The sequence below is a fragment of the Aspergillus caelatus genome, assembly GCF_009193585.1.
Source record: "Aspergillus caelatus strain CBS 763.97 unplaced genomic scaffold BDV27scaffold_90, whole genome shotgun sequence".
Classification (NCBI taxonomy): domain Eukaryota; kingdom Fungi; phylum Ascomycota; class Eurotiomycetes; order Eurotiales; family Aspergillaceae; genus Aspergillus; species Aspergillus caelatus.
In genome coordinates this window covers 57,263-83,162 of record NW_022475353.1, presented here as the reverse complement: position 1 = coordinate 83,162, position 25,900 = coordinate 57,263, and the positions used below count along the sequence as shown (strand labels likewise).

The 25,900-nt window shown below is 48.6% G+C and overlaps 9 protein-coding genes across 9 annotated transcripts; 6 read left to right on the top strand and 3 right to left on the bottom strand.

Annotated features, from left to right (window-relative positions):
- Positions 1-2,947, bottom strand: BDV27DRAFT_128478 (zinc-coordinating transcription factor SFP1). The gene is made up of 3 exons (XM_032066980.1): positions 1,858-2,947; positions 699-1,746; positions 1-639 (listed from the first exon to the last, which is right to left on the bottom strand). Exons 1-3 carry the CDS (start codon positions 2,484-2,486, stop codon positions 325-327), a joined length of 1,992 nt encoding a protein of 663 aa, XP_031927502.1. The 5' UTR covers positions 2,487-2,947; the 3' UTR covers positions 1-324.
- A 3,372-nt stretch (positions 2,948-6,319) lies between these two features.
- Positions 6,320-8,997, top strand: dus3 (tRNA dihydrouridine synthase DUS3). Its single transcript, XM_032064623.1, has 3 exons — positions 6,320-6,810; positions 6,869-8,764; positions 8,837-8,997. Exons 1-3 carry the CDS (start codon positions 6,599-6,601, stop codon positions 8,922-8,924), a joined length of 2,196 nt encoding a protein of 731 aa, XP_031927501.1. The 5' UTR covers positions 6,320-6,598; the 3' UTR covers positions 8,925-8,997.
- A 162-nt stretch (positions 8,998-9,159) lies between these two features.
- BDV27DRAFT_128472 (putative BAP31 domain protein) lies at positions 9,160-10,686 on the top strand. The gene is made up of 4 exons (XM_032066979.1): positions 9,160-9,422; positions 9,578-9,712; positions 9,770-9,867; positions 9,938-10,686. The coding sequence occupies exons 1-4, from the start codon at positions 9,402-9,404 to the stop codon at positions 10,314-10,316; spliced, it is 633 nt and encodes a 210-aa protein (XP_031927500.1). The 5' UTR covers positions 9,160-9,401; the 3' UTR covers positions 10,317-10,686.
- Positions 10,687-11,288: 602 nt separating this feature from the next.
- On the top strand, positions 11,289-12,344 carry BDV27DRAFT_128471 (uncharacterized protein). The gene has a single exon (XM_032066978.1). It carries the CDS (start codon positions 11,313-11,315, stop codon positions 12,261-12,263), a length of 951 nt encoding a protein of 316 aa, XP_031927499.1. The 5' UTR covers positions 11,289-11,312; the 3' UTR covers positions 12,264-12,344.
- A 1,798-nt stretch (positions 12,345-14,142) lies between these two features.
- On the top strand, positions 14,143-16,000 carry BDV27DRAFT_128470 (SEC14 family lipid-binding protein). The gene is made up of 3 exons (XM_032066977.1): positions 14,143-14,544; positions 14,710-14,833; positions 14,901-16,000. Exons 1-3 carry the CDS (start codon positions 14,324-14,326, stop codon positions 15,525-15,527), a joined length of 972 nt encoding a protein of 323 aa, XP_031927498.1. The 5' UTR covers positions 14,143-14,323; the 3' UTR covers positions 15,528-16,000.
- A 39-nt stretch (positions 16,001-16,039) lies between these two features.
- On the bottom strand, positions 16,040-17,249 carry BDV27DRAFT_128469 (uncharacterized protein). The gene is made up of 2 exons (XM_032066976.1): positions 16,875-17,249; positions 16,040-16,806 (listed from the first exon to the last, which is right to left on the bottom strand). The coding sequence occupies exons 1-2, from the start codon at positions 17,049-17,051 to the stop codon at positions 16,132-16,134; spliced, it is 852 nt and encodes a 283-aa protein (XP_031927497.1). The 5' UTR covers positions 17,052-17,249; the 3' UTR covers positions 16,040-16,131.
- A 443-nt stretch (positions 17,250-17,692) lies between these two features.
- Positions 17,693-22,097, top strand: BDV27DRAFT_145309 (uncharacterized protein; the record flags this gene model as incomplete). Its single annotated transcript, XM_032070395.1, has 3 exons — positions 17,693-18,727; positions 18,780-19,119; positions 19,738-22,097. The coding sequence occupies 3 exons, from the start codon at positions 17,693-17,695 to the stop codon at positions 22,095-22,097; spliced, it is 3,735 nt and encodes a 1,244-aa protein (XP_031927496.1).
- Positions 22,098-22,329: 232 nt separating this feature from the next.
- On the bottom strand, positions 22,330-23,305 carry BDV27DRAFT_128465 (peptide alpha-N-acetyltransferase MAK3). The gene is made up of 2 exons (XM_032066975.1): positions 22,792-23,305; positions 22,330-22,715 (listed from the first exon to the last, which is right to left on the bottom strand). The coding sequence occupies exons 1-2, from the start codon at positions 23,170-23,172 to the stop codon at positions 22,470-22,472; spliced, it is 627 nt and encodes a 208-aa protein (XP_031927495.1). The 5' UTR covers positions 23,173-23,305; the 3' UTR covers positions 22,330-22,469.
- A 143-nt stretch (positions 23,306-23,448) lies between these two features.
- On the top strand, positions 23,449-25,899 carry BDV27DRAFT_114891 (phospholipid:diacylglycerol acyltransferase). The gene is made up of 3 exons (XM_032064621.1): positions 23,449-23,932; positions 23,997-25,404; positions 25,520-25,899. The coding sequence occupies exons 1-3, from the start codon at positions 23,609-23,611 to the stop codon at positions 25,660-25,662; spliced, it is 1,875 nt and encodes a 624-aa protein (XP_031927494.1). The 5' UTR covers positions 23,449-23,608; the 3' UTR covers positions 25,663-25,899.
- Position 25,900: the final 1 nt, after the last annotated feature.

Sequence of the window (25,900 nt, the reverse complement as noted above, 5' to 3'; positions counted from 1 at the left end):
AAAAAAAAAAAAAAAGGCACGAAAACGACAAAAGCCGAAAATCATATACCGACAAGCGTACCGGGAACTCATAAATGTATCTCAACGGAGGTCTTTCGAGGGCACCAAAAGGACTGACTATTCATTATCCGATCGAATCGCGGCTGCCCCAGAGAACCGCGATCGACAGGACGTTCATACCAAACGTAACTCCAAACCACCGAACCGGTCATAAAGTCGTATGTCACGCGACGAAGCCGTCAAAATCGTCGAATTGAATTATGTGAAATTGAAGATAAGAGCAAAGCATTATCTTTCAAGCTTTGCAAAATCAAGCGAGACCTTCTATAGAAGACCCTCCTCACCGATACCAGGTAGACCAGCCCCGGCAACATTAATATTTTGTCCCTGCATGACTCCTCCGCCGAAAGCCAGGTTGCGGCCAGCGGCAAGTTGGAAGTCAGGGTTGCATGGCGGAGAATGCGATTTGTGATACTTGAGACCATTCAAGTTTTTATAACGTTTGCCACACACTTCGCAACGATATGGCTTTTCTTTCTCCATGCCGAGGGTTCCAGGATACGGCGTTGAGGTTTCTGGGTTAACAATGGAAAATGTACCATCAGCATTATCATGTAATTGTTGGTTGTTATGACCGTGCTGCGATATTATGTCAATTATAGTCCATGAAGAATTCTATCCTGTAACAGAACACTTACAGCTTTGTGATATTTCAAACCATTTTGGTTTTTGTAAGCCTTCTCGCAACCAATAACAGGGCAACGGAAAGGCTTTGGTTCTTCATTTGGAAGCAAAGCAGTGGTATCGGGAACGCCGGCCAACAGTTGCTGCTCTCTAATTCTGCGTGCAATTTCACTATTTGGACCGTACTGTGCCCCACTGAGCTTGAAATGAGCATTGGGTGTATTGATTCCCCCGGTTGGGCTGAATAAACGTTTCGCCGGCTCGTCAATACAGAGATCCACCATGTCGTTGTTGGCAGCAAAGCGAGCGAATTGCTCCTGGCCTTGCATCATGTTGTTGGTCTGCATCCCCATGTCACCGAAGCCGCCAAGCACACTCTCGTCGAGTTCGGCTGGGGTTCCCGGTGTGGATGAGTCGGGCGTTGACCGGAATTGAGAGTTCTGAAGTGGATTCGACATCAAAGTTGGCGTGTTCACCGAGGAAACAGTGGGGTTATTCTGCAACGACAGGGGGCGACCGGAGGCCACAGGCGTGCCGGGTTGAGAACCTTTGAACCCCTGATGTCCTGGAAGCATCGACAGATTCAAATGTGGCACCCTTTGATTGGAATGGGCGAATCCCCCCTGGTTGCCATTTTGTGGCTGGGGCGAAAACAGCTGCGACGATGCATCATGATCACCCATTGGCTCGTCCAGCTCCATATCATCGATTGCATCAATATCGGAGTGCTGCTGAGGCGGCTGGCTTTGATTTAATTTCCGCTGTGTGCTCTCGGGCTGCAATCCACGGTTCTGATTGTTGTTCTGCTGGTTCTGTTGGTGCGCCATTGCAGCAGCAGCCAAAGCAGCCCTGCCGTCAGCTTGGCTTGGGCGATGTCCCTGGTGTGGAGACTTGGTGGCGTGGGCTTCTTCATAGTGCTGTAGGAGATCGTGAAGAGTAGGTAATGTCACACCACAGCAAGAAAAGTCTCGCATGAAGTTGGCTTCCAGCTTTGGGAGATAAGATGACGAGTGGAACGAAGGCGACTGGAAAGTAAATGGGGATGTGCCGGTCATTAAAATACTAGATCATTTGAAATTAGCCTCTAGCCGTTGAAACTCGAGTCAGGCGCATTTGTGGGGTGCCACTCATGAATCCAAGTGGGATATCGATCGCGCGCCCATGAAAACTTACTCGTCGCGTATCCAACTGCCAACAGAAACACCACCCCAGCTCATACCACCAACCAAGCTCCCGGCCAAAGACTCACGGCGCTGTTTATCACGGTTGGATCCAGACATGGAAATCGGTTTGGAGCCATTACCCCATTGTGCGGTCGCTGCACCGATGGAGTCTTTACGGGGTGGTGGCGCTTTGAATATATTGATTCCAACGCCGCCCGCGTGAGATATGCTACCGGTCCGCTCGCCATTTCCAGCTCTCTGGAGAGCAGAGGTCAAGTTCGACGCCTGTTGCCCCGGGGGAGAGACTGAGGCCTGGCGAGTGGCGATATCAATTGGAGCTGCTGTATTGTTCATCGTGCCCGATGTGAAAGGGGGCGAGGGGAAAAGAGGGAAATCGTAGTCTTCTTGAGGTTGCGAATATAACTTCGTCGGATCGAGAAATGATGGATGGTTGTCGAGGAGACCAAATGAGTTTCGAGGCCACGAACGATCAAAGACCTTTACCCTGCGCGGCGGTACGCCAAACCCGAGTGGAGTGGTGACAGGGGTCGAGTCCCGAGAGGAAGTGTGATCGTGATCCCCGACGGAAGGAGAGTAATGAAGAGGAGGAGGACTGAGCGTCTCTGCCGACCCAAGCATGAAGGAATGAATCCTCGAAAGCGGCTTTGGGCGGGATCACACAAGGAGTGAGTGTCCACCCTCGGATGCTGTCCCGCTTTGGAATTGTCTGCGGAACCGTAACGGATTCGGGAACAGTGGCGGCACGTAACAATAAGTTAGTAATACTGCCGATGGAGAACTCAGCGAAATGGTTCTTTCTAATGAGGAGGAAGATGTATGAAGAATAACTTTAGACGGATGAGACGGTAAGTAGAAGAACAATACACCACGATAAGTCCGATAACACCAAGGAAAAGAGCGGACGGAGATGGAGGGGGGGAAAGACTGGGCAAACTGGCGGAAATCGAGTCATGGAAGGATGAGTGGAAGGACTTCCAGCATCTAGTAATAATAACCTACCTTACCGGAGGCGACTACCTTCCTTCACGGCCTTACGGGGCAGGTAACTGTTGGTAGGGTACCTACAAGTGCTTCCATGGGTAACCGATGTCTTTACTGGTTTGTATTACGTTGTATTACACGGAGACATTGGATATTGCCAGACAAATCTGAAACCAGGTGGGCGAATTAGTCATACTCCCTTGTCATCCCAGTGACGCCGTTACTCCGTATTCAATGGCAAAAATTTACAGTAGTCGAACTCAGCTTCATTACACAGTACGTATGGTGGTCCCAAAGAATCCCATGGGTTCATGGATAGCTAGTCTATCTACTAGAGACAACTAAACTAGGAGTCCGGCGTTCAACCGGTGCAATCGCTAAAGAATGGTGGATTCATAGCTGACACCGCTTGCAGCCCTCGACCACTCACGAGCTAGTACTAAAGAAGTAGTCTTCCTCAGAAGTCAATGACGATGGCGGTGGGATCAGAGTTCCATTTCTAAGGTACAGTGCTAACTAGTGGGATGGAGTACCACTTCTTAGCACTCGGACTAGTAAAATACTCGTCACATCTTCATAGGTCTGTAATTTCAATCTAACCATCTTTGGGGGAATGAGGGAGAGACTAAATTACTGACCCTACCTCCCGAGTTAGCCTGTAGTTCGATATCGTATGTACATTACGTTGCCCTTGCAACACTGACACATCAAAACCAAATCCACCACGAAAGGTCATTCGTCAAAGCAGTCCTCCCGGGGATTGTGAACGATTGGTTCACAGTCATTCGACAGACTTTAAGAAGAGTCATCATGTTCGAACTTCCTACATATTACATAGCCAATATGTAGGTGTAGGTGACGTCTCCGCTATTGTGAGACGGCTCATATAACCGATGGGGCGAAGGAGGCGGACCTGATCCGTGGTTCATTTACATGTGCTCCCTTGGGGCTGACAGATTGGATTGAACGTCCTCCCCGACTGCAGACTGGGGCATTCTTGACTAGATCAACTTGATCAGCACTTAGACGAACAGACTATCTAAAAGCGTCATGAAGAAGACTGGCTGATCGACTTCTTCTTTCTAACTTACGCAAAACTCGATTCAAATTCTTCCCCACATTGTCTCAAATTCCAGTGTACTAACGGTTAGATAGGTTTCCTTGCAGTGTTTGATCTTCAGGGTCTTGAGGTTGATAAAGGCACTACTTACTAGGCCTGTTAGTACGCGACTGCGGGGGCTAATTGATATGTAAAATAGGTTGGGGGCTATCTAACGTCCTAATCGTCGAGGGAGTACCTGGACGGAAAGCTTGGCTATCGGTGGTCATATCAATACCAGTAATATGGACAGGTTCGATCATTTGATGAACTGGTAAGTATGTACTCCGTACGGATATACAGCACGTAAACTTTATACTCCATCTCGGAGCTTTATCACATCACCATTAGCCAACACCACATGACATCAGAGAATAATCTTGTCACATGTGGTGGAGATCAGATCAAACGAATAGGCGGTCTGTATGTATAGGATATACACAAAGACACGGGGAAATGAGAGAGTATTGTCGGCACTAGACCAACTAGAAGCGGCCTCGCTTACTCTATCGGTCTAAATCGCACTGGTTATGGACAAAGTAGTGATGCGATTGTGGCAAGGCGAAATCTCCCCGGGGGCGGTTCACCGAAACAGATCATCCCCATCAAAACTGGAACACTGATCGTCTCACTAGCGATAGCCGCAGGTCTACCTTTCAAGACGCAACCACGCTGGGGGATGTATCACCAAACCTTAGCTTCGGCGCTAGAAATACAATAGAAGGATTCTTCGTGGCCGCTTTCACCGCTTTACCCGCTTAACACACTTACCGCTTCTGGTCTGATATGCAGCAATCGACATACCCAAATCTCGTACTAAGTTAAATACGTACCCCATACGGTACTCCGGAGTAGGTATGTGCTCGTGGCGTCTTTCTGGGATGGAGGGCTATAATGATTAGTCTATATGAGGCTTATTATGGTGAAACCGGGCAAATGGGTATGCTGCTATGTATAGATGTTGGCTGTTAACATCACTCAAAAGGCAATGAATCGGCCGAGTGGCCGCTAACCTTATTCGATTCAAGCCGCGGGACGTGTGGTATTGGAATCAGGCGACTATTTCTGGTTATCAAATATATACTACTTTGTTCCTGCTAGAGCCTAGCGGTCCTCTTGTGGCAATCCATACGGACAACAGATTCAATATGGACTATAAGGCTTGGGAACTATGTTGTTTCCCAGCCTCCCATTTATACGAATGACTCGACCTCACCCCTCATCTCCGAAGTACGGACGAGAAGGTAGCAGTAGTAAGCTACTAAGGAGGTACTACCAAGTTAAGCTCACCCTCCATGGTGTATTGTCATATATACCGAATTCGATGCAATACTGTAATTTGAAAATCCGATACCGCCTCAGGTGATATCTCCCCCTACCACTTGTATGATCTTATTGTTCTACCTCTTGCTGCATCCATATAAAAATCAATGTCAACCCAACGTTGTGAGTCCGACTGTGGGTCAATACACACCCAAGTTCACCGATTCTAAAATGCCACATGTGCTATTCCCCCGATTTCAAAAAGGTGCGAAGAACGGAAGAATATCTGATAGGTGGATCATAGGGATTGTATCCATCCGGCTGAGGATCTCCAGCAGGGCGGCGTTTCGCGCCATGGTAGACTCGAAATAGGGGTACTAGTACCGGCTGACCGGGACTATAGTGACAGAGTCGACCTTATACATCAATTTATTTCGGTAGTTCAAGAGAGTACCCTTTATTCGGCATCAGTCGACAAGAGACGTGTCCCTAGGTAGGTCTTGTGATCTATTGCCAAGCTGCAATTGAGTTGATACTGATCCATCCATTGGCTTCGACTCCCCTGATCGGCTAGTAGTCTAACTTACTAGTAGAAAGTACGAAGAAAAATACCAAATTCAAGTCACCATGAACGCGAAATTCATAGACTTTCAAATACCATTTCCGCGGCCACTCAGGTTCGCTCGCCATTTTTCCGTACCTACATTAGCAGACAGGAAACAAAAGCCACAGGTAACAGCGAAAGTGGATTGGGTGGAGAGGGACGCCGGGGCCAGTGGCTGGATCTAAATCCCGAGGCGAGGATACACATTCTTGGCGGCCACCATCTGCTCGTTGAGTTCTTCTAGAAAAGCGAGAAAATGGTAAAGGCACAGAGAGTTCAACTTCGGTGGGCCCCCTTCACCCATTCCCCTGTAATTACCAATCATGCGTAAGGTACACAGACCGACGGAGGTATGGGCTGAGTATTTCGGTAATGTAAGGAACCAATCTACCGCGCATGCCGCCGCTGTACACAGTACCGGAAACAGCCCAGCATTTCTAAGTTGGGGTTCGACATCACCACTTCCAATAAAAGTAGTAGTACTCAATCCTACCCCAGTGCGGTGCGCACCAGCCATCGACCTCATGTAGACCGCCTTCCGTGCGCCACTAGCTCGTGCGCCACCACTAACTGCAAACAATGCAAATCCTCATTCATACTCCGCGGTGGGATGTGAGAGCCGAAATTTTTGTCGGCATTAATCGAGGTAGAAGGCTTGTTTGCGACAAGCATTGAATCTATCTGTATCTGTATTGGAATTCAGGATTCCATTGCCTACTCACCGATTATTTGCCCGTCGCTTTAGGCAAGAAAGGTGGCCATTTTATCGAACCAGCTGTTTTAATGATGGCGCCGGAAACCGCTCAATCGCAAACGCCGGAGACCCCCATGCGCGATCTTCAAAACGACGTACCAGTCACGGATACATTAGAGGCTGACAATAATGAGGAGCGTCCCTCAAAGAAAGCAAAGTTGGATGATACCTCAACGCCTGACAACAACGCTAGCAATGGTGCCCCTCAGCGCATGAGGGGTATCGCACCCGTTAAGCCAGAGTATGTTAGCGCAGGAGCAGCTATCTGCGGTGTACGTTATTAACTAAATATATACTAGATTCATTATCCCAAGAGCTACGAACACAGAACCGCAACCTAACACCGACGACGCTGCCGAGGCCGCACGTCACGAGGGGGCCCAAGGGCAAGAGACCGGGAAGAAGAAAAAGAAGAAGCCTACTGGACAAAACACAAACCGCACTTTTGGATCGTCTCAAGACGAAAAGGGCCTCTGTCCGAGCAGGATCCTTACACCTGAGTTCTCTCCAGGAGTTTGTCAATGGGGCGAAAAGTGTCGTTTCGAGCACGATCTACGGACCTACCTGAAGGAATACAAGCGTGGTGATCTGACAACATTTGGTGGCGTGTGTCCAGTTTGGGACGCAAAAGGCAAATGTCTCTCTGGCTGGAAATGTCGTCTCGTGGGCTCTCATATGACTGAACGCGAGACGGCCGATGGCAGAAAAGAATTGGTACTGGTTGAGGATGAGGAGCGCAAGAAGAAAGCACAGCCACTTGTTCCTTTTGCGGTCGAGGATGGCACTGCAAATATTGCTCCAATAGAAGCTAAGATTGCGCTAAACCGCAAGAAGGTCAAGACGCCTCGAGCTGATGCATACACAAGTTGGCTGGACAAAACCTCTAGAGAACTGGAGAAAGTAATTCACAACCGGAATGTTCTTGAAGAGCGGGGCGCGGAGACCAAAACCGATCAGGCTGAAAGAGAGAGAGAAGAGAACCGGGCACAATATCTAGAGCCCCCATTCTTACCGTCGGAAAAGCGACGTATTTACTTCGGCCCGGAGACTCCTGTTTTGGCACCTCTAACCACCCAAGGAAATCTCCCCTTCCGGAGACTTTGTATAGAACTTGGCGCTCAGTTTACCTACTCGGAGATGGCTCTGAGCATGCCATTGATTCAGGGTCAAAGGGGGGAGTGGGCATTGATGAGAGCACACGAGACGGAAATGCTACCTCCAACTATTTCTCCAGGAGCTGAAATAGTTCAGGGATATGATCACCCAAAAGATCTTAGATTCGGCGCCCAAATTGCGGCAAACAAACATTGGCAAGCGCTCAAGGCGACTGAGGTACTATCCGCATACACCCCAAACCTCCGTGTTATCGATCTGAACTGCGGTTGCCCTATTGACTTGCTCTTCCGTGAAGGAGCTGGGTCTGCCCTTCTCGAACACCCGTCGAAGCTCGAGAGGATCCTTCGCGGTATGAACGCAGTTTCACAAGAAATACCTATCACCGCCAAGATTCGCATGGGAACCAGAGACAATTCACCCAATGCTCTCAGGCTGGCAGAACGTTTAATTCTTGGGGGCTACGAGTCCAGTACCCTTGGACTTGGTGCTCCTGGTGTAGCAGCCATCACCCTGCATGGTCGGAGCAGGCAGCAGCGGTACACAAAACAGGCGGATTGGGGATATATCTCTGAGTGTTCAGCCCTTATAAAGAGACTGAATGAAAATACGGATCAAGTCACAGATACCGTACGAGAGCCGGACCCACGGACCCAGCCGAATGGAGGTAAGACATGGTTCCTTGGGAATGGAGACTGTTACTCGCACCTGGATTACGATGACCACGTTAACAATGCTGGAGTCGATACTGTGATGGTTGGTCGAGGTGCTCTGATCAAGCCTTGGTTATTTGAGGAGATTCAGGCAGGCCAGTACCTCGATAAGTCTGCGTCCGAGCGTTTATCGTTGGTTGAGAAGTTTGCCAAGTATGGTCTGGAGACATGGGGATCAGACGAGCATGGGGTTGGCACCACACGGCGCTTCCTTCTTGAGTGGTTGAGCTTCGCCTGCCGCTATATTCCTATCGGATTGCTTGAATACCTTCCACCACGTATTCAGGACCGACCGCCGTCTTGGAGAGGCAGAAATGAGTTGGAGACTCTTATGGGCAGTCATAACTACAAAGACTGGATCAAGATTACGTAAGCTTCTTCTTTTCTCCCTCCCTTCTTGATGCACTTAGTGCTTCACATGGATATTAACCTGCTGTGTAGAGAAATGTTCCTCGGTCCAGCCCATAAGGACTTCAAGTTCGAGCCGAAACATAAGTCCAACGCCTGGGATGGGGAAGCGGAGGGATGAACCTTTGATGATGCCGCGTAAATACAGATTTAGTTACAAGGAACATATCTGCAATAAAAGTAGTGAATGATACAGCCATATTGTATAGAAAGAAAAGCATAATTGGCACGTGATTGCATTGCGGAAGTCAACTCCGAACTAGGCAGAATTATGTCACGTGATAAACATTTCAGCTCCGGGCGGTGATGACGTCTTCCTTGCCGAAGCTGAAAAGGACCACCTCATCTTCATCGCCCTGAGTACAAAAAAGCCTCTGATCTCATTCCCCCGCCCGGAAAAATAACTCGTCTCCTGATTCCAAGGCTCTGCAATATATATTCAGAGCTTGTTGCAGCCATTTCTTGAGTACCTGATACTGTCCTTGGCACATCTTATCTTTTGTTTACCGCGACCTTCCCCCACGAGCACAGGTTGATAGCACCCCCTGGAGCTATTTCCATTGTCAATTGTCGAATTGGGGTATTAGTTCCAGTCAAAATGACTCTTTACTACAGTCTTGTAAGTTTATTTTGTATCTCACTTGCAGATTGACACCAAATCGACCATATCGAATTGCAGAATAGGGTGTAGCCTACAGTTCCGGCTGTGCCGAGGATACATCTTGAATTGTTTTGATTACACAGCTCCAAGCCGTACTAACTTCATCTGTGTAGGTGTTTTGCCTTCTCGTATTCGAGATGGTGATCTTTATGGGACTTGTTGTCCCTCTGCCTTTCACAATCAAGCGGAAGCTGTTTACCTTCATCTCTGAAAGTCCGGTAGTAGCGAAACTACAATATGGAATGAAGGTAAGCTCCTAGTTACTTACTATAAGGGGTTAAACTTCTTGTTGACAAACTCTTTAGATTACATTCATCTTCATTTTGATCCTCTTCGTTGACAGCGTGAACCGGGTGTACCGTGTCCAGCTGGAGGTGACTAATTTCTCTAAGGAGAACATGGGGTAAGTAAACTGCCTTACTTCAATACGTTTTTGTAAACTAGACATATCTAACAATACCTCTTACCAACAGAGCGGCTGCCCTCGGCACTGACCGCATGGAAGTCCAGGCCCGGAAGTTCTACTCTCAACGTAACATGTACCTTTGCGGCTTCACCCTCTTCTTGTCTCTTATCCTCAACCGCACCTACACTATGATCCTTGATGTCCTCCGCCTTGAAGACAAGGTCAGGGTTCTCGAGGGCGACAAGAAGGCCGGTGGAAAGGACTCGGCTCGCCTTGCCGAGGCTGGCAACGCCGGCGAGATCGGACGCCTGAAGAAGGAGCTTGATGCAAAGAACCGTGACATTGAGACCCTGAAGAAGCAGTGCGAGGGCCTTACTCGCGAATACCACAGCCTGGGTGACAAGGTTGCCGGTAAGAGCGACGATGACACTAAGAAGGATCTGTGAATCCTTTCGTCGAGTCAGAACTTGGAAAGCGATTCTGTGTGGTCTCAAACGAACGTATTTCATGAGATAAGACAGGATCTTCGAGCAGCTCTTATGGTATCAAAGCGACGTTCGTGGAACCTAAGCGTCCCGCTTACTACCCGCTTTCAATTGTGATGATACAAGTGAAATGCTGTGCAGTAAAACAATAAGTCAATGAACATGTGTGATAGATTTATGGTTCCCTGCTTTCACGGATAAGGTGGTTGTTTGTTTGTGGAGATATTCAGACACGTGGTGACGGGGGAGGTCTATACGCATTGTATGATATTTTATCACTTAGTGGATGACATATCAAACAAAAATCAATCAAGACATTCTTCAACGAGTACACAGTATTCCAGTGCAGGTGACTGTAAACCTCCTTCAATAACTCCAAAAAGTCTGAAATCTCGCCATAGCCAGGACTATCATTTGGGCTGGGATTGGCTAAGACCACAGTCTATATGTAAGTTATGTCAACATGCACCTAAGATTTAAGAACTTTGTATACAACTGTGTACTCTCCCACATCGTGGTGGCACGTATAAGCCGCTCTAATTATTAGAAAAAAAATTACAAATCGGACCAAGCCGGGATAATTTGCTCAAGATTAAAAGGGGCCCGCATGAAGCATTTCGACGGTGTAATTGAAAATGATTCATGATGAGACGTTAGATTAGCCTGTGGCGCTGCGGAACGCCTGTCCGATATGGGACTATAACATGTATCGCCATGTTTTCGCCCTCCCCGTTTGACTAGTCCGCTCATGTATTAGGAAAGTGGCGCATGGCAAAAGGGGGGATTTCGATTGAATTAGTAGCTCAAGCGGTGGTTGCCTAACCAGGCCCTAAAAATGGAAACATAGATTGTCAAATTTGAAAAGCACTAGACTGGTAACTGTGGGTTTTCATTTGACGGTGACACTTCGAGGGCACTTCAAATCAAACCAAACACATATTCCATAGATAGAGTATCATGCATCTAGATCATAAGCTTCCTTGGAACACAGTTTCTTCACACTTTGGCTTCATCAAAGAAAACCAATACAAGAACCGCAAGAACGACTTTGTTATCCACGACCGCTTTGCTGATCGCCAACCCGCTGAGCTAAACTACTTTACAAAAACCCTTATCTCCGTGATCGAGGAGTTTGCGACTACTGAGCGAGCTAAGTACCCACCATCTACCGCTCTGCCAACGTCTGGTCCTCTCTTCGACACGTCTATCCTACCGGTCATCGAACAAAAATACCACCTCGAACCACACAGAAACAACTCCGCAGTCTCCAATCCCCTCTGTGAAGAATTCCAGAATGTCGACCATTGGATCAGCCAGGCTCCATATAGCACAGCTGATGGGGACCTAGCTGACGCCGTGAAAATGCTACTTATATCGAACGAAATGCTCGCTTTACTACGTCTAGCAAACCACAAGAAGGTCCCGCTAGCGACCCTCGATAATCTAAGTTGGGGCCACAGCTTCGGTGTCAACCATCTTCCGGACGTAGCTCTACAAGCCTACCTACTACTGAACATTACCGCCGCTGTGAAAGCCAATGCCAAACGCGGGTCTGCAGATGACACTGTCCGTCTGACGGAGACGCAGCGGTTCAGGTACTTCGCTGATTGGGCTTTGGCGGATCATGACTATCCGGCACAGAATATCCCGCATCGTTTATTTTGGAATGCGAAGGGCATTACTGATTTTCAATGCTCATTGTGGGATCCGTTGAGCCTTGAGACGGATGTGGAAAGGGCAGAGATGAAGGCGTATTTGAAGATGTGTTTTGAGCTATTGTATCGGTATGACCTTTTGATGAGGGAGTTGGGTAGAGATCCAGAGTGGACAGAGAGGATCTTGGGTATTCTACGTCTGTGGGGAGCACGGTCTGTGACGATGCATGAGTCGGGTTTTTGCTTTGCCTGACTCTACGCATGATGGACCTATGATCTACAGCACAGTGGGCAAAGAAAGGATATGCGAAATAGGTACTCCATAGAAGTATCCATGGCTGAAGAACTGAGATTTTAATCCTCTCATACCTACCGCTTTGGAGGAAGTTATGGTCTCCAGGTTTCTTCAAGTGATTATCGTAAGTCAGGTGACGATGTATACCCTACTTGAGATGCCATATGAGATGAATGACTTGGGAGTACGAATGATATGCCAAGACTGCCAAGATAACACGCTAGGTCGATGCTGCATGACGTGGCCAATCAAGTATATGTCATAGGTCAGTTGGCGGTGCATATTGCCTTCTTTTGACCTAGAGCGGAGAACATACTATGTAGTGTCTCTTGATAACGGTCAACCTCCACACATGCATTATTCAGCTTCTAACACCATTGAGAATAACACTCTTAGTTTCTAGTAGGTTAGATGGTGCAGCCTGACACTAGCAAAGAGGCTGAGTATCTGCGGTTGTATGGGGCTTAGGGAGGGATACGACGGAAATAGTAGAATAAGTCCCAGTCATAGATTGGCAAGCAGCTGCAATGAAAGGAGTGGAGAAACTATGGGGACTTTCAGGAGTACTACCTAGTACGTCCATACGGACAACATCTGTCTCCATTGGCATTTCTTGACGTGTATATTGTACTTTGGCAAGATCGATCAATAAGGGGGACACTGATTTGCCACTAACTTTATATGGTCTGCTTGTACGGTGCTCTTGTAACGAAATATGAAGTAGCAGGATCGAGGATTGCATAAAAGAAAAACATCGAATATTTTTTCCCCAGGCTAGAGAAGAAGCCTTGATAGGGAAAATGGGTTAGTAAACCCATGCTCTTCGTATAGAATGAGTATGAAAATTTGTCTTCTAAAATACAAAGCCTAACGGCTCCAGAATATCGATGCTTGTGCGCCGATCTCGCTGTTGAATTACGGAGTATGAACACGATTGCCCCTTATTCCTTCCCAAGTACAGTATGAATGCCTAGAGAGATCAGGAGCCTCAGCATATATTTCCGTAATGCAATTGTACTGTACGTAGGAGTCACATCTAGTAAGAGTGGAAGGTCATATGCTCATTACATTATAAAATATAGTTTTTTTCTTATGGGCAATTGATACTTTTTTTTTTTTTTTTTTTTTTTTTAAACTTCGTCTGGAACATTGTACATTGCCACTACTAGTAATTAATTAGTACTAGTAGTAGTACGGAGTAGTAGTAAGAGTATTGGGTGTCGAGTCAGTGGTCCAGTGACGACGTCACCTTCGGCATCACCGCTTTCGTAGATCTCCGGATCAAATCTTACAGTAATTTGCATACCAAATCAATATCTGACCAATTCATATGAACAATCTGATAGAGCATGGAATAAAGGAATTATTCGTGGTTTTAATTTCCGAGACTCTTTGCCCCCCCTTCTTCGCTCTCTCCTAGTCTTGATTCCAGGACAGGATTTAATCTATCGAGTGTTTATAATTTCTTTTTGAGATTGTGCTGGGATTCCAAGTTGATCGACCGCCTTTGTGTATTCGTTTTTCGCCCCTCTTTCCATCACCTGGCAGTTTCTTTTCCCACTGCAGGCTGAGACTGGAAGTGTTGTATCGGAGACACCGCCCACTCCCTCTAAACGGTTTCCCCGTTGACCGTCTCTTGTCTACGTATTTTTGCTAAATTCTTCTTGATTACTTTTATTTATTACAAGAGATATCAGAGAAAAAAAAATAGTAAAAAACACACAAGAGCTACGAAGAAAAATAAACAAAATTATGAAAGCAGTAAAAGATCTGTAAAGAAAAGGGAATCAATAATTGTAACCTGCAGGAGAGATCTCTGCAATCGTGCATTTCCTCCCCACTCCCTCTCTTCTCTTCTCCTCCTCCTCCCCCCCTTTATCAAATTGATTTCTCCTCCCTTGACACTAAGCGCTTTCTGTCTTCCGACCACGAATACTTTACTTCCCTCATCCGCACCGCAACTCCTCCTACCTTCTACCTTTCACTCCCTCTCACACTGACTTCGTACACAATCCATCATGGCCGCCCCTAGTTCGAAGTACGACAACTATGACTTTCCCACCACTGCGCCGGTTGCCCACGCCGGCCACCCTGGCCACACCACCCCAGAGCAGGATGCAAAGGTAGAACAGCTTCGGAGTGAGCTGGAGCAGCTCGGCTACACTGAAAGGCTGGATACTTTGACTTTGCTCCGCTTTTTGAGAGCGAGAAAGTTCGACGTTGCCCTTGCTAAGACTATGTATGTCGCAGGCGTTTCCTACTACTTCACGTTTGTAGCGTCCGCGGACACCACCAAAGCGTCCCGATGAGAACTTCACAACTAGTGATCTCATCCTTCGACTTTTTCCTTGTCCTCGGTCGAACAATGCGAAATACAGCGCTAACCTCTGCCCGTTCTCCTTAGGTTCCTCGAGTGCGAAAAGTGGCGGAAGGAGTTTGGTACTGACGACCTGCCTCGCACTTTCGACTACAAGGAGAAGCCAGAAGTGTTCAAGTTCTACCCTCAGTACTACCACAAGACCGATAAGGTACAACCACCGTGCATGTGTTGTCCCTAGCCGACTTCGATGCTAATTGTGAACTTAATGGAAATAGGATGGAAGACCTGTCTACATCGAGAAATTGGGCAAGATCGATCTTACCGCTATGTACAAAATCACCACCGCCGAGCGCATGTTGCAGAACCTCGTCACTGAGTACGAGAAGCTTGCCGACCCCCGACTGCCCGCCTGCTCACGGAAGGCAGGTAAGCTCCTCGAGACTTGCTGCACCATCATGGACTTGAAGGGCGTCGGTATCACAAGTATCCCATCTGTGTATGGATATGTTCGTCAGGCTTCTGCCATCTCTCAGAACTATTACCCCGAGCGTCTGGGAAAGCTCTACTTGATCAACGCCCCTTGGGGTTTCAGCGGCGCTTTCAACGCCGTCAAGGGCTTCCTTGACCCCGTGACTGTCGAAAAGATCCACATCCTTGGTTCCAACTACAAGAAGGAACTGTTGGCGCAAGTCCCCGCTGAGAATCTCCCCGAGGACATCGGTGGTACCTGCAAGTGCCCAGGCGGCTGTGAGCTGAGCGACCAGGGCCCTTGGCAAGATCCAGAGTGGGCCAAGACGCCCAAGTGGGCTACTCCCAAGGAAGACCAAAACATCGTGAAGAACGAGGATCCCGGCCTCGAGCAGAAGGTTGAAACGCAAGAAGCCTCTCAGCCCGTTGCATAGAAACCCGATCTCTTTGTTTTTCTTTCTTCTTTCCGACCCCTTTTGTCTTGGATCAACATGGGTAAAGCTGCAGTGCCGTGTACCTCTTTATATTCCTTCCTCAAGTTGTCTCCGGGAATAGTCTACGTCAAATGTGCTTTTCTATCTCCCTATGGCCGTCTTGGTTCATCTGGATTCAACTATTAGCTATCTACTACCTGAAAAACGACTGCCGGCTTCCCCATCTTGTCTTTGTTTTCACTTTGGCTTGACATTAGATATTAAACAACGCAACATGAGCGGCGTGAGGTGCTTTTATAGATGGAGCGGAGAAGAGTAAATATTGGGACAGAATATAAAAGTGATTGTCTGATTAGGGATTCGGGGTTCGAGTTCAATATACAACTTGGTGCGTATTGGTTACGGAAAGGGTGAGTTGTAACATGGTATGTTGGCCTGAACACGTAACACAAGTTATTTCCTGAATAGTCGATATCGATCATTATTCCCAATAGCAGATTATCAATCATAGTCGAGTATTTACTGGTATCATTCCATGCCTAGCGCCAAACACCAACAGACCCGAATTGCAAAGTGAAAAGTGACAAAACAGACCCATAGGCGGTCACTTCTTCTCCACGACTTCAACTGCCTGACTGGCTCGTTCAGCCTTCCCGACTGTCGATGCTACAGCATTTCCATCGGCGGCCCCATCTGTTGTGGCATTCGTCTCATCGCCAGGAACAGCCTCACCCTGGAGTCGAAGTAAAGTCCGTAATGTATCCTCATATACTTCTGCCACCTCCCCAGTGCGCCATAGTTCCGCTTCATGGTCGGTGCCTAAGGGCACATGTAAATCCCACTTCGTTTTCGCTGATCTCCGGCGTGGGCCATTCGTACTGGGACTATCGCTGGCATTGTCTTTCTGGCCCTGGTCTGCATCAGGCATGTCGACGTCTTCCGTTGTTTGTCTCTCGTGGTCTTCTCCACTTTCCAGAGATTCCTCATCTTCCAGATCATCATGTTCGTCCTCCTCTATCACCTTCTTTAATTCCGCTGCATATGTCTCCGCCGCACGTCGCGGCGCATCCCGTCTTAACTGTGCTACTGTCGTCGTAAGCGATTCCAACTGTGCGTAGAGCGAAGTCACACGCGATGCAAGATGCCCGTCATACGGTTCGTATTCGACTGTCTCTGCGGGCGCAGTGAAAGCAGCCGGAAAGGGAAACTGAGGCGATGAAGAGTCGAGACCGTTAATACTTATCGAGGAGGAAGCCGATGTGAAAGTACGTAATATATACTGTTTCGCATGTCCATCAGTATTAGGGGGCTCAAGTCGGTATATCGTTGAGAGATTAAGCTATGTACCTCATCGACTAGCTCACGCACCCGCTCGCGCATTGGGTCCGGTCCATCTTCAGGGTTTGCAGAGGGAGGTAAATGAAGGTCGAGTTTTTGGCGCGAGAGGGCGACAGTGTTGCCATAAAGGTATGTGAAATCGGCGGGGGCTTGAAGCTCGATTTTGCGATGCATTGATTCTCCCATTTTATCCGGTGGTCTAGCTAACCAATGCGTGAAAGAATTTTGGGTGGTGTGATATGCGTGGATCTGTCTTCTCTCCGTTGGATACTTCTCGTCCTCGGGGGCTCCGCATGTATCAACGCGTCGGGTGCGGGTATTTACTACTATCCAAAGCAGCGGGACAGAGGAGTAAGGCCTGGATGCGGCTAGCCTCAGGCACCGATAAATAGAGAAAAAAAAAAAAAAGGTCGGCGTCGATCCGATGAGTAGGCGCCCCGCAAACGATGTCATCGATTTACTTTTTCTTTTCAGCTGGCTTCAGCTGAAGGTCTTGCTTTTCGTCCGATGCCAAGTTTCTTCACATTAGGTTGATATACGACCCGACTACTAGTTAGTGTAGTAGTTTTTAGTCATATTCCCAACTTTTCTTTCCTTCTTCCCCGTCTTTTACTTATGTTTGCCTAATTCCTAATTTCTAAATTCCCGGAATTGTCTCGCTTCCCTCCTTTATCTCTTATCGCATTATCTACTCCCCCTTTATAGCGCCCTAGCATCAGCCACCAACAGGCTCAGTTATCTGATATGCGATGATGGTCGGGGCATAGTAATAGTGCCATTGCAGGATTTGTGCTGCGCTCTTGTTATTGGTCAATCCCCAAACCACCATGGAGAGCCGCCCCAGCTTGAACTTGATCGACAACACATCCCCCAACCGTCGACTCTCCGAAGATGAAAGCCTTTCTGAGGTCACCACAGCTGATGATCTGTCAAGAAACACATCCAGGAGATGGAGAAAACCCTCGGTGCGTCGTGAACTGACCAAGCGCAAATATAAAAAATGGCAACCACACAAGTTGGGAATCACAGACGACGACCCGGACAGAAGCCCATCGGATGCCAGACTGTCTCTGACAGCTACATATACAAATACTGAGGGCGAAAGCCTTGTCGATGCTTCGACCTTGCCAACTACTGAACAACGTGATTTCGGCGCCGCAGAGCAAGAAAATGATGGCCCTGCATCAGTGACCGGCCATGGTGTCAGTGGCCTCAAACCTGGCAGCGAGCTAGACATTCTTTACGAGAACCAGCGGGGCTGGTTCTTCTTTGGCATCCCTCTTTATTCTCACGGTTCTCTTCTCAATTTCGATCCAGCTGCCTGGGTCACCTACGACTTTCGAGATAGTCCGGTCAATATCACGAATGCGCAGGTGCCGGATCCGAGCTGGGAGTGGGCGTGGAAGACATGGTACGTGGACATGTCTGGCGATGTGGATGATCAAGGCTGGCAGTATGCTTTCTCCTTTGGCTCGTCAGCCTGGCATGGGTCCCACCCTTGGTTTCATTCGTTTGTTCGCAGGAGGCGATGGGTCAGACTACGGGTTAAGAAGGCTTCGGAAAGAAGTCGCCGGGGCCGGTCAGGCTTTGAAATGGCTCATATGCTCAACGAGGACTACTTTACTATTCATACTGCCAAGAAGAAAAGAGCAGCAAGTGCAGGGCGGGGTTCCCAAGGGCCATCCACCTACTTGAGTCGAGCGACGACCACTGTGGATGAAGAAGGTCCTCTGGAAGAGATTGGAAATATTCCAACTCTCATGTATGCCCTGAAAAATGCACAGATAGACCGTGAGAAGTTCGATATCCTCAGAAGGTTTGTGGCGGAGGGGGGCCAAGAGCTATACTATCTAGATGGAAAGGTAAGCACATGTTAACTCATGCATTTATTACACTTTTGCTGAAGATATCTAGATGCAGGATATAATGTCACTGTTTGTCTTCCAAGCCTCGCGGTGGCAACTAGTGACCTATATAACTAGCATCATCGAGGAGTTATCTGGGAAGGAGTCCGAGTCCAGTGGTATGGATGCGGAGGAGAGCCAACGGCAAAAAGACTATCTCTCAAATGCTGTAGCCACAGCAAAGCGTTATCTCACTGGGCCAGAGGTCTTCGCCCCTGAGGGACGAGTGCCTGCTCGGGAAATGTCAGAGATGTTGGATTTGACTCCGGAAGCGAAGAGGGAGAGTCTTTTGTCTAGGTCCTCGGGGAAATTCTCCCACAAGCCAATAGACAATGGTGGAGAAATTAAAGGCATTCCTCAGGCGGCGGAGATTGGGCGCGAAGGTCACATTTATCAGTATACATCTTGATTCTATGTAGTATACCCGGTTTGGCTGGTCCAGAGTACGGGTCAGGTGAACATCCTTGAGGCCACCCACTCCGTACGACCTACCTATATATTCTCATTGGCTTCTTTTATCTTCAATAACCACTTTTTATTTTATCATGGTACTCTTATATGCGAATAGTAAATCTGCGGAGACTATACATCTTGTTTTACGGCGAGTATCGGTCCGATTCCTGGAGAGCACTGACCGCCTGCCATTCCGACACGGCAAACATTTTCTAGAATCTCCGCGCCGGAGAGCTTCGCCCGCAGCTTGAAAAAACGACCTCTTTAGACAGGAGCAAACCCAAACTTCCCCGCGATTCTTCACCCTTTCCATGACTCAGGCACTTGCTCCGTATACTCCTCGATGTTATCGCATGGCCGCCCGTGTCTGAAAAGACGTGTATTATCCACCGTCTTAGACACCGTTGCGGCTGGCCCCGACGAACCTCTCCTGTTCCTCTACCCCCGTTGGTTCACAGCTGCAGTCCGCCAACGGCGGTCAATCTCGTCAATCAAATGCACTTCTAAATGTACAGCGAGAATATGCAACGCGAGCGGGTTCGTTCCGGGGACGCGCCGGAGGTTATCACTCGGGGGTTCTACGAAACGGTGGGCGTCTAGTAACAATGCAGCCAAAACCGATGTGATTGAGGCTGGAAGCTCACAGCAGAATGTTGAACCTACTGCTACACTAGAGAGTGGAAAAGATGGGCGGACAGGGGGTGAAGTAGAACGCGACGGCGTGAGTCCACCAAAAAACACTACGAGTTCAAAGCCTTCGTTGTCCGATTCCCCGGAACGGAGCAAGTCGCTTGAAGAGAGACGAAAACGCTTGTTTAATATATTTGCCGATATCGACTCGAAACCTTCCCGTCCATCACCACCACCACCGCCTCCTCCGAAATCCAGTGCCCCGAGAGGGAGAGACCTGAAAACGCATGCGAGGCCATTGGCAGCCCTTCCCAAGAATCAGTCTCATGAGAGAGCGCGTGCTACTATGAAATCATTGTCTGTTAGGGATAGGCGGAAGTTAAGGTGTCGTTTGTTTTTCACTAAGCGGATGAACCCCGAGGCGAAATGGAGGTGGACCCTGTGGACAAAACTAGAGGAGTTGTTCGAGCGAATGGAGCAGAACACTACGGTGTGGAAGAAGAGAGGCATAAAGCACAAGGAGATGCTATTGCCGGAGGAGACTGTTGCTCTTCTTGCGGGTGCTACGGACATGGCCATGAAGGAAAATGTCTGGTACGTGCCAGTGCACAATGGGTGTAAGGTCCATGTGCTACATCCACGGGAGAGCGAAGGCCAATACAGGAAGGTTGTATTGTCTGGTTCCGAACGAGTGGTGGAGCTTGTGGGGGATCGTATTACGCATGCAAAGAGCCTTCAAGAAATGGGTGACCCTTTGGTCGATATCAGAAAGCCACCGATCCCGGTGTTTCCTTCATTGGAAACCATGGCGCGGAAGAATATTCCGGTTCCCATTATTCGGGGTGTATGGGACTTTTACAAATCCGCGAAGGATCCCGCGAATTTGGGAACGCTGCTCCCCCTTTCCCAGAATTTGTCGAGTGTCAGGGAATTTGCGGAGCATGTGGATGAAGTCGCGCGGTCATTGCCTTCTTACAAGGCCTCTCCGGGCAGCTCTCATCAAAAGCAAGTGGCCAAATCCCTCCTTTCATTGTTTCAAAACGAGCGGTACCATGGCTTTTTGTCGACTGCTGCACTGAATACAGCACTGTCTTTCCTCCTTGACCATGAGTTTGTGAGGTACGCGCGCATGATCTTCCTGAGAGCCGAGCACGTCGTAACTGTAGACTCCTTCAATATCTTGTTGAAGTTTGCGGCCCAAAAGCAGGATATGCGGCTGTTTCGCCAGTTTCTGCTGACAATGCCGCGGTTGAATATCCGGCCAAATCCATATACCTGGCTTACATTCCTTGACTGCCTTGTCTCACCCAAAGCGAAGGCGAGTCTTGTCTCGCGTATGATGCAAAAAGGCTATCTCAACGAATCTAGCGCCATGCGGACGGCGCTGCAGGCGACGATACAAAACACTTTTCGTGCACATCTCGAAGGCGGGAAAAGCGTTGACTCGTTCATTAATATGCTTATTGACACACAAGGTGCCAATTGGTTCCCTCCATCATTGATCAATCAAATGTTGAACGTTGCTGCCCGGCGGAAGGACTTTTCGGCCATGGAACGGTTACTCCAAATATGCAAACAGCAAGGCTTTGCTGTCAAGGGTTCTACCGTCAACCAAATTGTCCTTCTGTTTCGCAAGGATATCTTTTCCCTCCTCCGGTTCTTATTTCAATTCATCGACCGTCCTGAGCGTGTGCTCACAAAAGACTCCTGGGAGAAAATGTTCTTGATGGCCTTCAAAGGGCGACACTACAACATCTGTCGTGTGCTATGGAGATATGCGTGCATGTATAGAGGCGTAACATACAACATGCGACAGTCTGTGCTTACATCGTTACTCCGCAATACATCATTTCGAAAGACTGGTGGTCAATACAATCAACTTTGGCTGACCAGTGCAGGCAAAGTCATCGTGGGGATTGATCTTCATCTTCCGGATTATCCCCTAAAAGAGTCATTTGCGGATCTTGTACCATCTGAGTTCAATCGGAATCCAGTCGCTTCTCTTGCAACTGGATTCAAGCCTACTGGTGGAGAGCGTGAGAAGCAGCAACTCCTGGCTTCTAAACTGGTATTACGTGATACGGAAGTCGGTGCAATGTACCGGCCCTCGAGGTCATTGAATATCATGTTGGAGGCCGCAGCCGTCCTGGATCAAGCGTGGAAGTCAGCCCCTCGACCAACACAGTGGTTAATGCAAAATGCTATTAAAGTCTCTGTGAAAAGAAAGTCGAACTATCTGCAGTAAACGTGGTTGAACTGCCTTGCCTGGGGTTGAACTGTGTACTGTACCAGTTGATCGGTGACTCACCCACTTACTGCATATAATATTGGCTGTACGGGCTACAGATTTGTCCAGCAGCTATTCACATATCATGTATGAACTCAACAGCGCTTTTACGTCTGACTTTTCTGTACATTATACCTCTGTATACTAACCCCTCCTCTTTTCTATATAATGCCATGTATAGATACTATAGAAATAGACTTCGGCTGCCCAGCCCTACTGTTCATTGGGATAGATCGTGAAATATGTATTCGTCACTCATATTCTCTATTGTCGTAATTGCGTAGTCTATAGGTTATTCACAAGAAGCGAACTGCCAACCGGTCTCATACATCATTGATTGCCATTTCCATGAAGCAAAGCTGGCGGCGGAGGAGCAATTGGGCCGGACATATCAGGGGGCCCGTACGGATCGAACGCCGTCCGCATAGACCCCACGCCCTCTTTGAGATATAGCACCAAGCGATAGGCCGAGTTACCGTTCAAATAGTATCGATGCAATCTTTTACTGCGTAGGAACCCCAGTCGTTCATACAACTTAATGGCCGCCGTGTTGGTGATTTCGGTCTCGAGCGCGATCTGCAGGCCCCTCCTATCAGTATATTCCCTTCTGAATGAAGCACATGTGCAATCCTGTTGGACCCGGGCAACAAACCTCATCCGCATCACGCGCAATCATCGCATCGATCGCCATCCTGACCAATTTCGTTGCGATTCCCCGGCCTCGATGCTCTTCGCGCACCGCTAACATTGCAATATACCCTCTTAATGGGCCGCCGCGATGTGGTTCCAGCTTTGAGACCACGACCCCGACCATCGGGTCCGGCAGTGTGTCGTCCATGGCCATGAAACAGAGATCGCCCCATTGGTAGAGAAAATACCGGTAAACGTAGATGCTGTACGGCTCGGAGAGGTCCTTGGAGATTAGTTGCCGCATGGCAGCGACATATGCGTCCTCGCGTGCGCCGTCATAGCGGATGTAGCGGAGGTCTGGTGGTGCAGCGGAGGCTGCGGTGGGAGTAGCGTCATGGCTCATTCCGGCCGCGTATTCGGACTCATTGAGAGAATCCAATCTTTCAATCGTGTTTTTGGAAATCAGCGACAAGTGCGGGAGGGTGGTGGAATAGTTCTGAGCGAGTGTGGGGAATTGAGGGGGTTGAGGAAGTAAGAGTAAGAGAGTTTCAGGTACAAAGGGAGGAAAGCGGACTTCGTAATTTTAGGATTAAATCTCATGACGTCCCATTTCGACTGCAACTTCAGAAAGCATGTGATTTCCGTTTCTCATCTTCTTCACCTTGTGTTTTTTTTTTTTTTTTTCTTCTCCCTACTTTTTCCTCACGACTTCACTTTTCTGGCTATCTGTTCTGTTGAGTATTTTCTTACTTGATATATACTCAAGAGTCTACCTCTTTCCTTCTATCCGCGGCTGTCAATTCCACCCATTGCCTTCCGTGTTCCTGGCGATCGCCCATATGCTCCGCCGTCGCCTGGCTAAGGACGACAATGTCCAATCCTCTCCTACGGACTCGTCTCAGGATGAAAGCAAAGTAGTCCCCGCTACACAAACTGCGACGCCACCCGAGAAACCGAAAAAAGAGTCATTCGTGACGAAGCCGCGGAGTAAACGTCGCAATGGTCTCATCTTCGTGCTGGGCGGCATCTTCGGAATCCTCGTCGCCGCGTTTTTCGCTAACCAGCAAGATGTGATCAGTCTCGATGCGCTGATGGATCTGAACTTGGATACGTTGATGGATGTCATACCGCAGGGCATTGTGAAAGATGTGAGGGAGTTCTCGGTATGCCAACCCCTCTTTCCTTCATGCAGGTGGTGATCTAATCTGATTGTATTCTGTCGGATAGCAACATGAGCGCGATGCTGTCAGCTATGATTCATTTTCCGTCGGTCTACAACTTCAATCGCAAGGTATTGAAGCCAAACATCCCATTGTCATGATCCCCGGCGTTATCTCCACTGGGCTCGAGAGTTGGGGCACTGAGGTGTCGTCCCGCCAGTACTTCCGTCGGAGACTCTGGGGCAGTTGGAGTATGATGCGCGCTTTGGTCCTGGATAAGGCAGAGTGGAAAAACCATATCATGCTGGATAAGAATACCGGGTTGGACCCTCCCGGAATCAAGCTACGAGCAGCACAGGGTTTTGACGCGACTGATTTCTTCATCACCGGCTACTGGATCTGGAACAAGATTCTCGAGAACCTCGCGACCATCGGGTATGATCCGACGAATGCTTTTACTGCCGCTTATGATTGGAGACTGTCTTATCTGAACCTGGAGATCCGTGACCAGTACTTCAGTCGGTTGAAGTCCTACATCGAGACTGCCGTTCTCGTGAAGGGAGAAAAGGTGGCTCTAGCCTCGCACAGCATGGGCTCGCAGGTGCTCTTCTATTTCTTTAAATGGGTTGAACATCCGGAACATGGTAAGGGTGGTAGTGACTGGGTTAACAAACACATCGCCTCCTGGATCAACATCAGTGGATGTATGCTGGGCGCCGTCAAGGGTCTGACGGCCGTCCTCTCGGGTGAAATGAGGGATACCGCTCAACTGAACGCCTTCGCCGTGTACGGCTTGGAAAAGTTCTTGTCCAAGGAGGAACGAGCTGAAATCTTCCGGGCTATGCCCGGCATCTCGAGCATGCTTCCCAAGGGCGGAGAAGCTGTATGGGGCAATGCAACTTGGGCTCCGGACGACCAGCCCGGCCAGCACACGAGCTACGGAAATCTGCTAAAGTTCCAGCAGAGCAACTCGTCCCTGACATCCAAGAACCTCACAGTCTCCGAAAGTCTGGCGTATCTTTTGAACACGAGCGACGAATGGTACCGCAATCAAGTACAGACCAGCTACTCGCACGGAGTCGCACACACTACCGCGCAAGTCGAAGCAAACGAAAACGACCCTCGCACATGGCTCAACCCCCTCGAGGCCCGTTTGCCATTCGCCCCGGATATGAAGATCTACTGCTTCTACGGCGTCGGCAAACCAACCGAACGCAGCTACTACTACCAGGAGGAGCGTGACCCCTTGGTCAACCTAAACGTCAGCATCGACACCACGGTCACCAACAGCGACGGAGTCGACCACGGCGTCGTCATGGGCGAAGGCGACGGCACCGTTAACCTTCTCAGCACAGGCTATATGTGCGCCAAGGGATGGAATATCAAACGGTACAACCCAGCCGGAGTCAAAATCAAGGTCTTCGAAATGCCGCACGAACCAGACAGGTTCTCACCACGCGGTGGTCCAAACACAGGTACATACATCTCCTTTTCCATCCCCTACTACATGACCCTACATCACATGCAACCAACATGCAACAACAAACCTCCATTTCCGATTCTAGTAAACTCCAGCTAACAATCAAAAAGGCGACCACGTTGACATCCTCGGTCGAGCCTCCCTCAACGAACTCATCCTGCGCGTAGCAGGTGGCCACGGCGACGAAATCGAAGAAACCTTCGTCTCGAAAATCAAAGAGTACGCAGACCGGGTGCAGATCTTCGAAGAGTAATAGATAAATAGATTTAATACCCCCACGATTTTCTCTCCTTTCTTTCTTTTGAAATATTCTTAGCATATATCTATTATACAAGAGATAATTCTGTTATGTATTATGCGTGGTTAGTGAACGGATGATGTTTATGTCCTCTTTATGTTTGTTAGTGGGTTTTTGAGAAGGGGACTTTGTATAGATAGCAGAGGTATTTCGATGTAATAAGAAAAACCCTACTAGCACCTTCTGCCTGCCT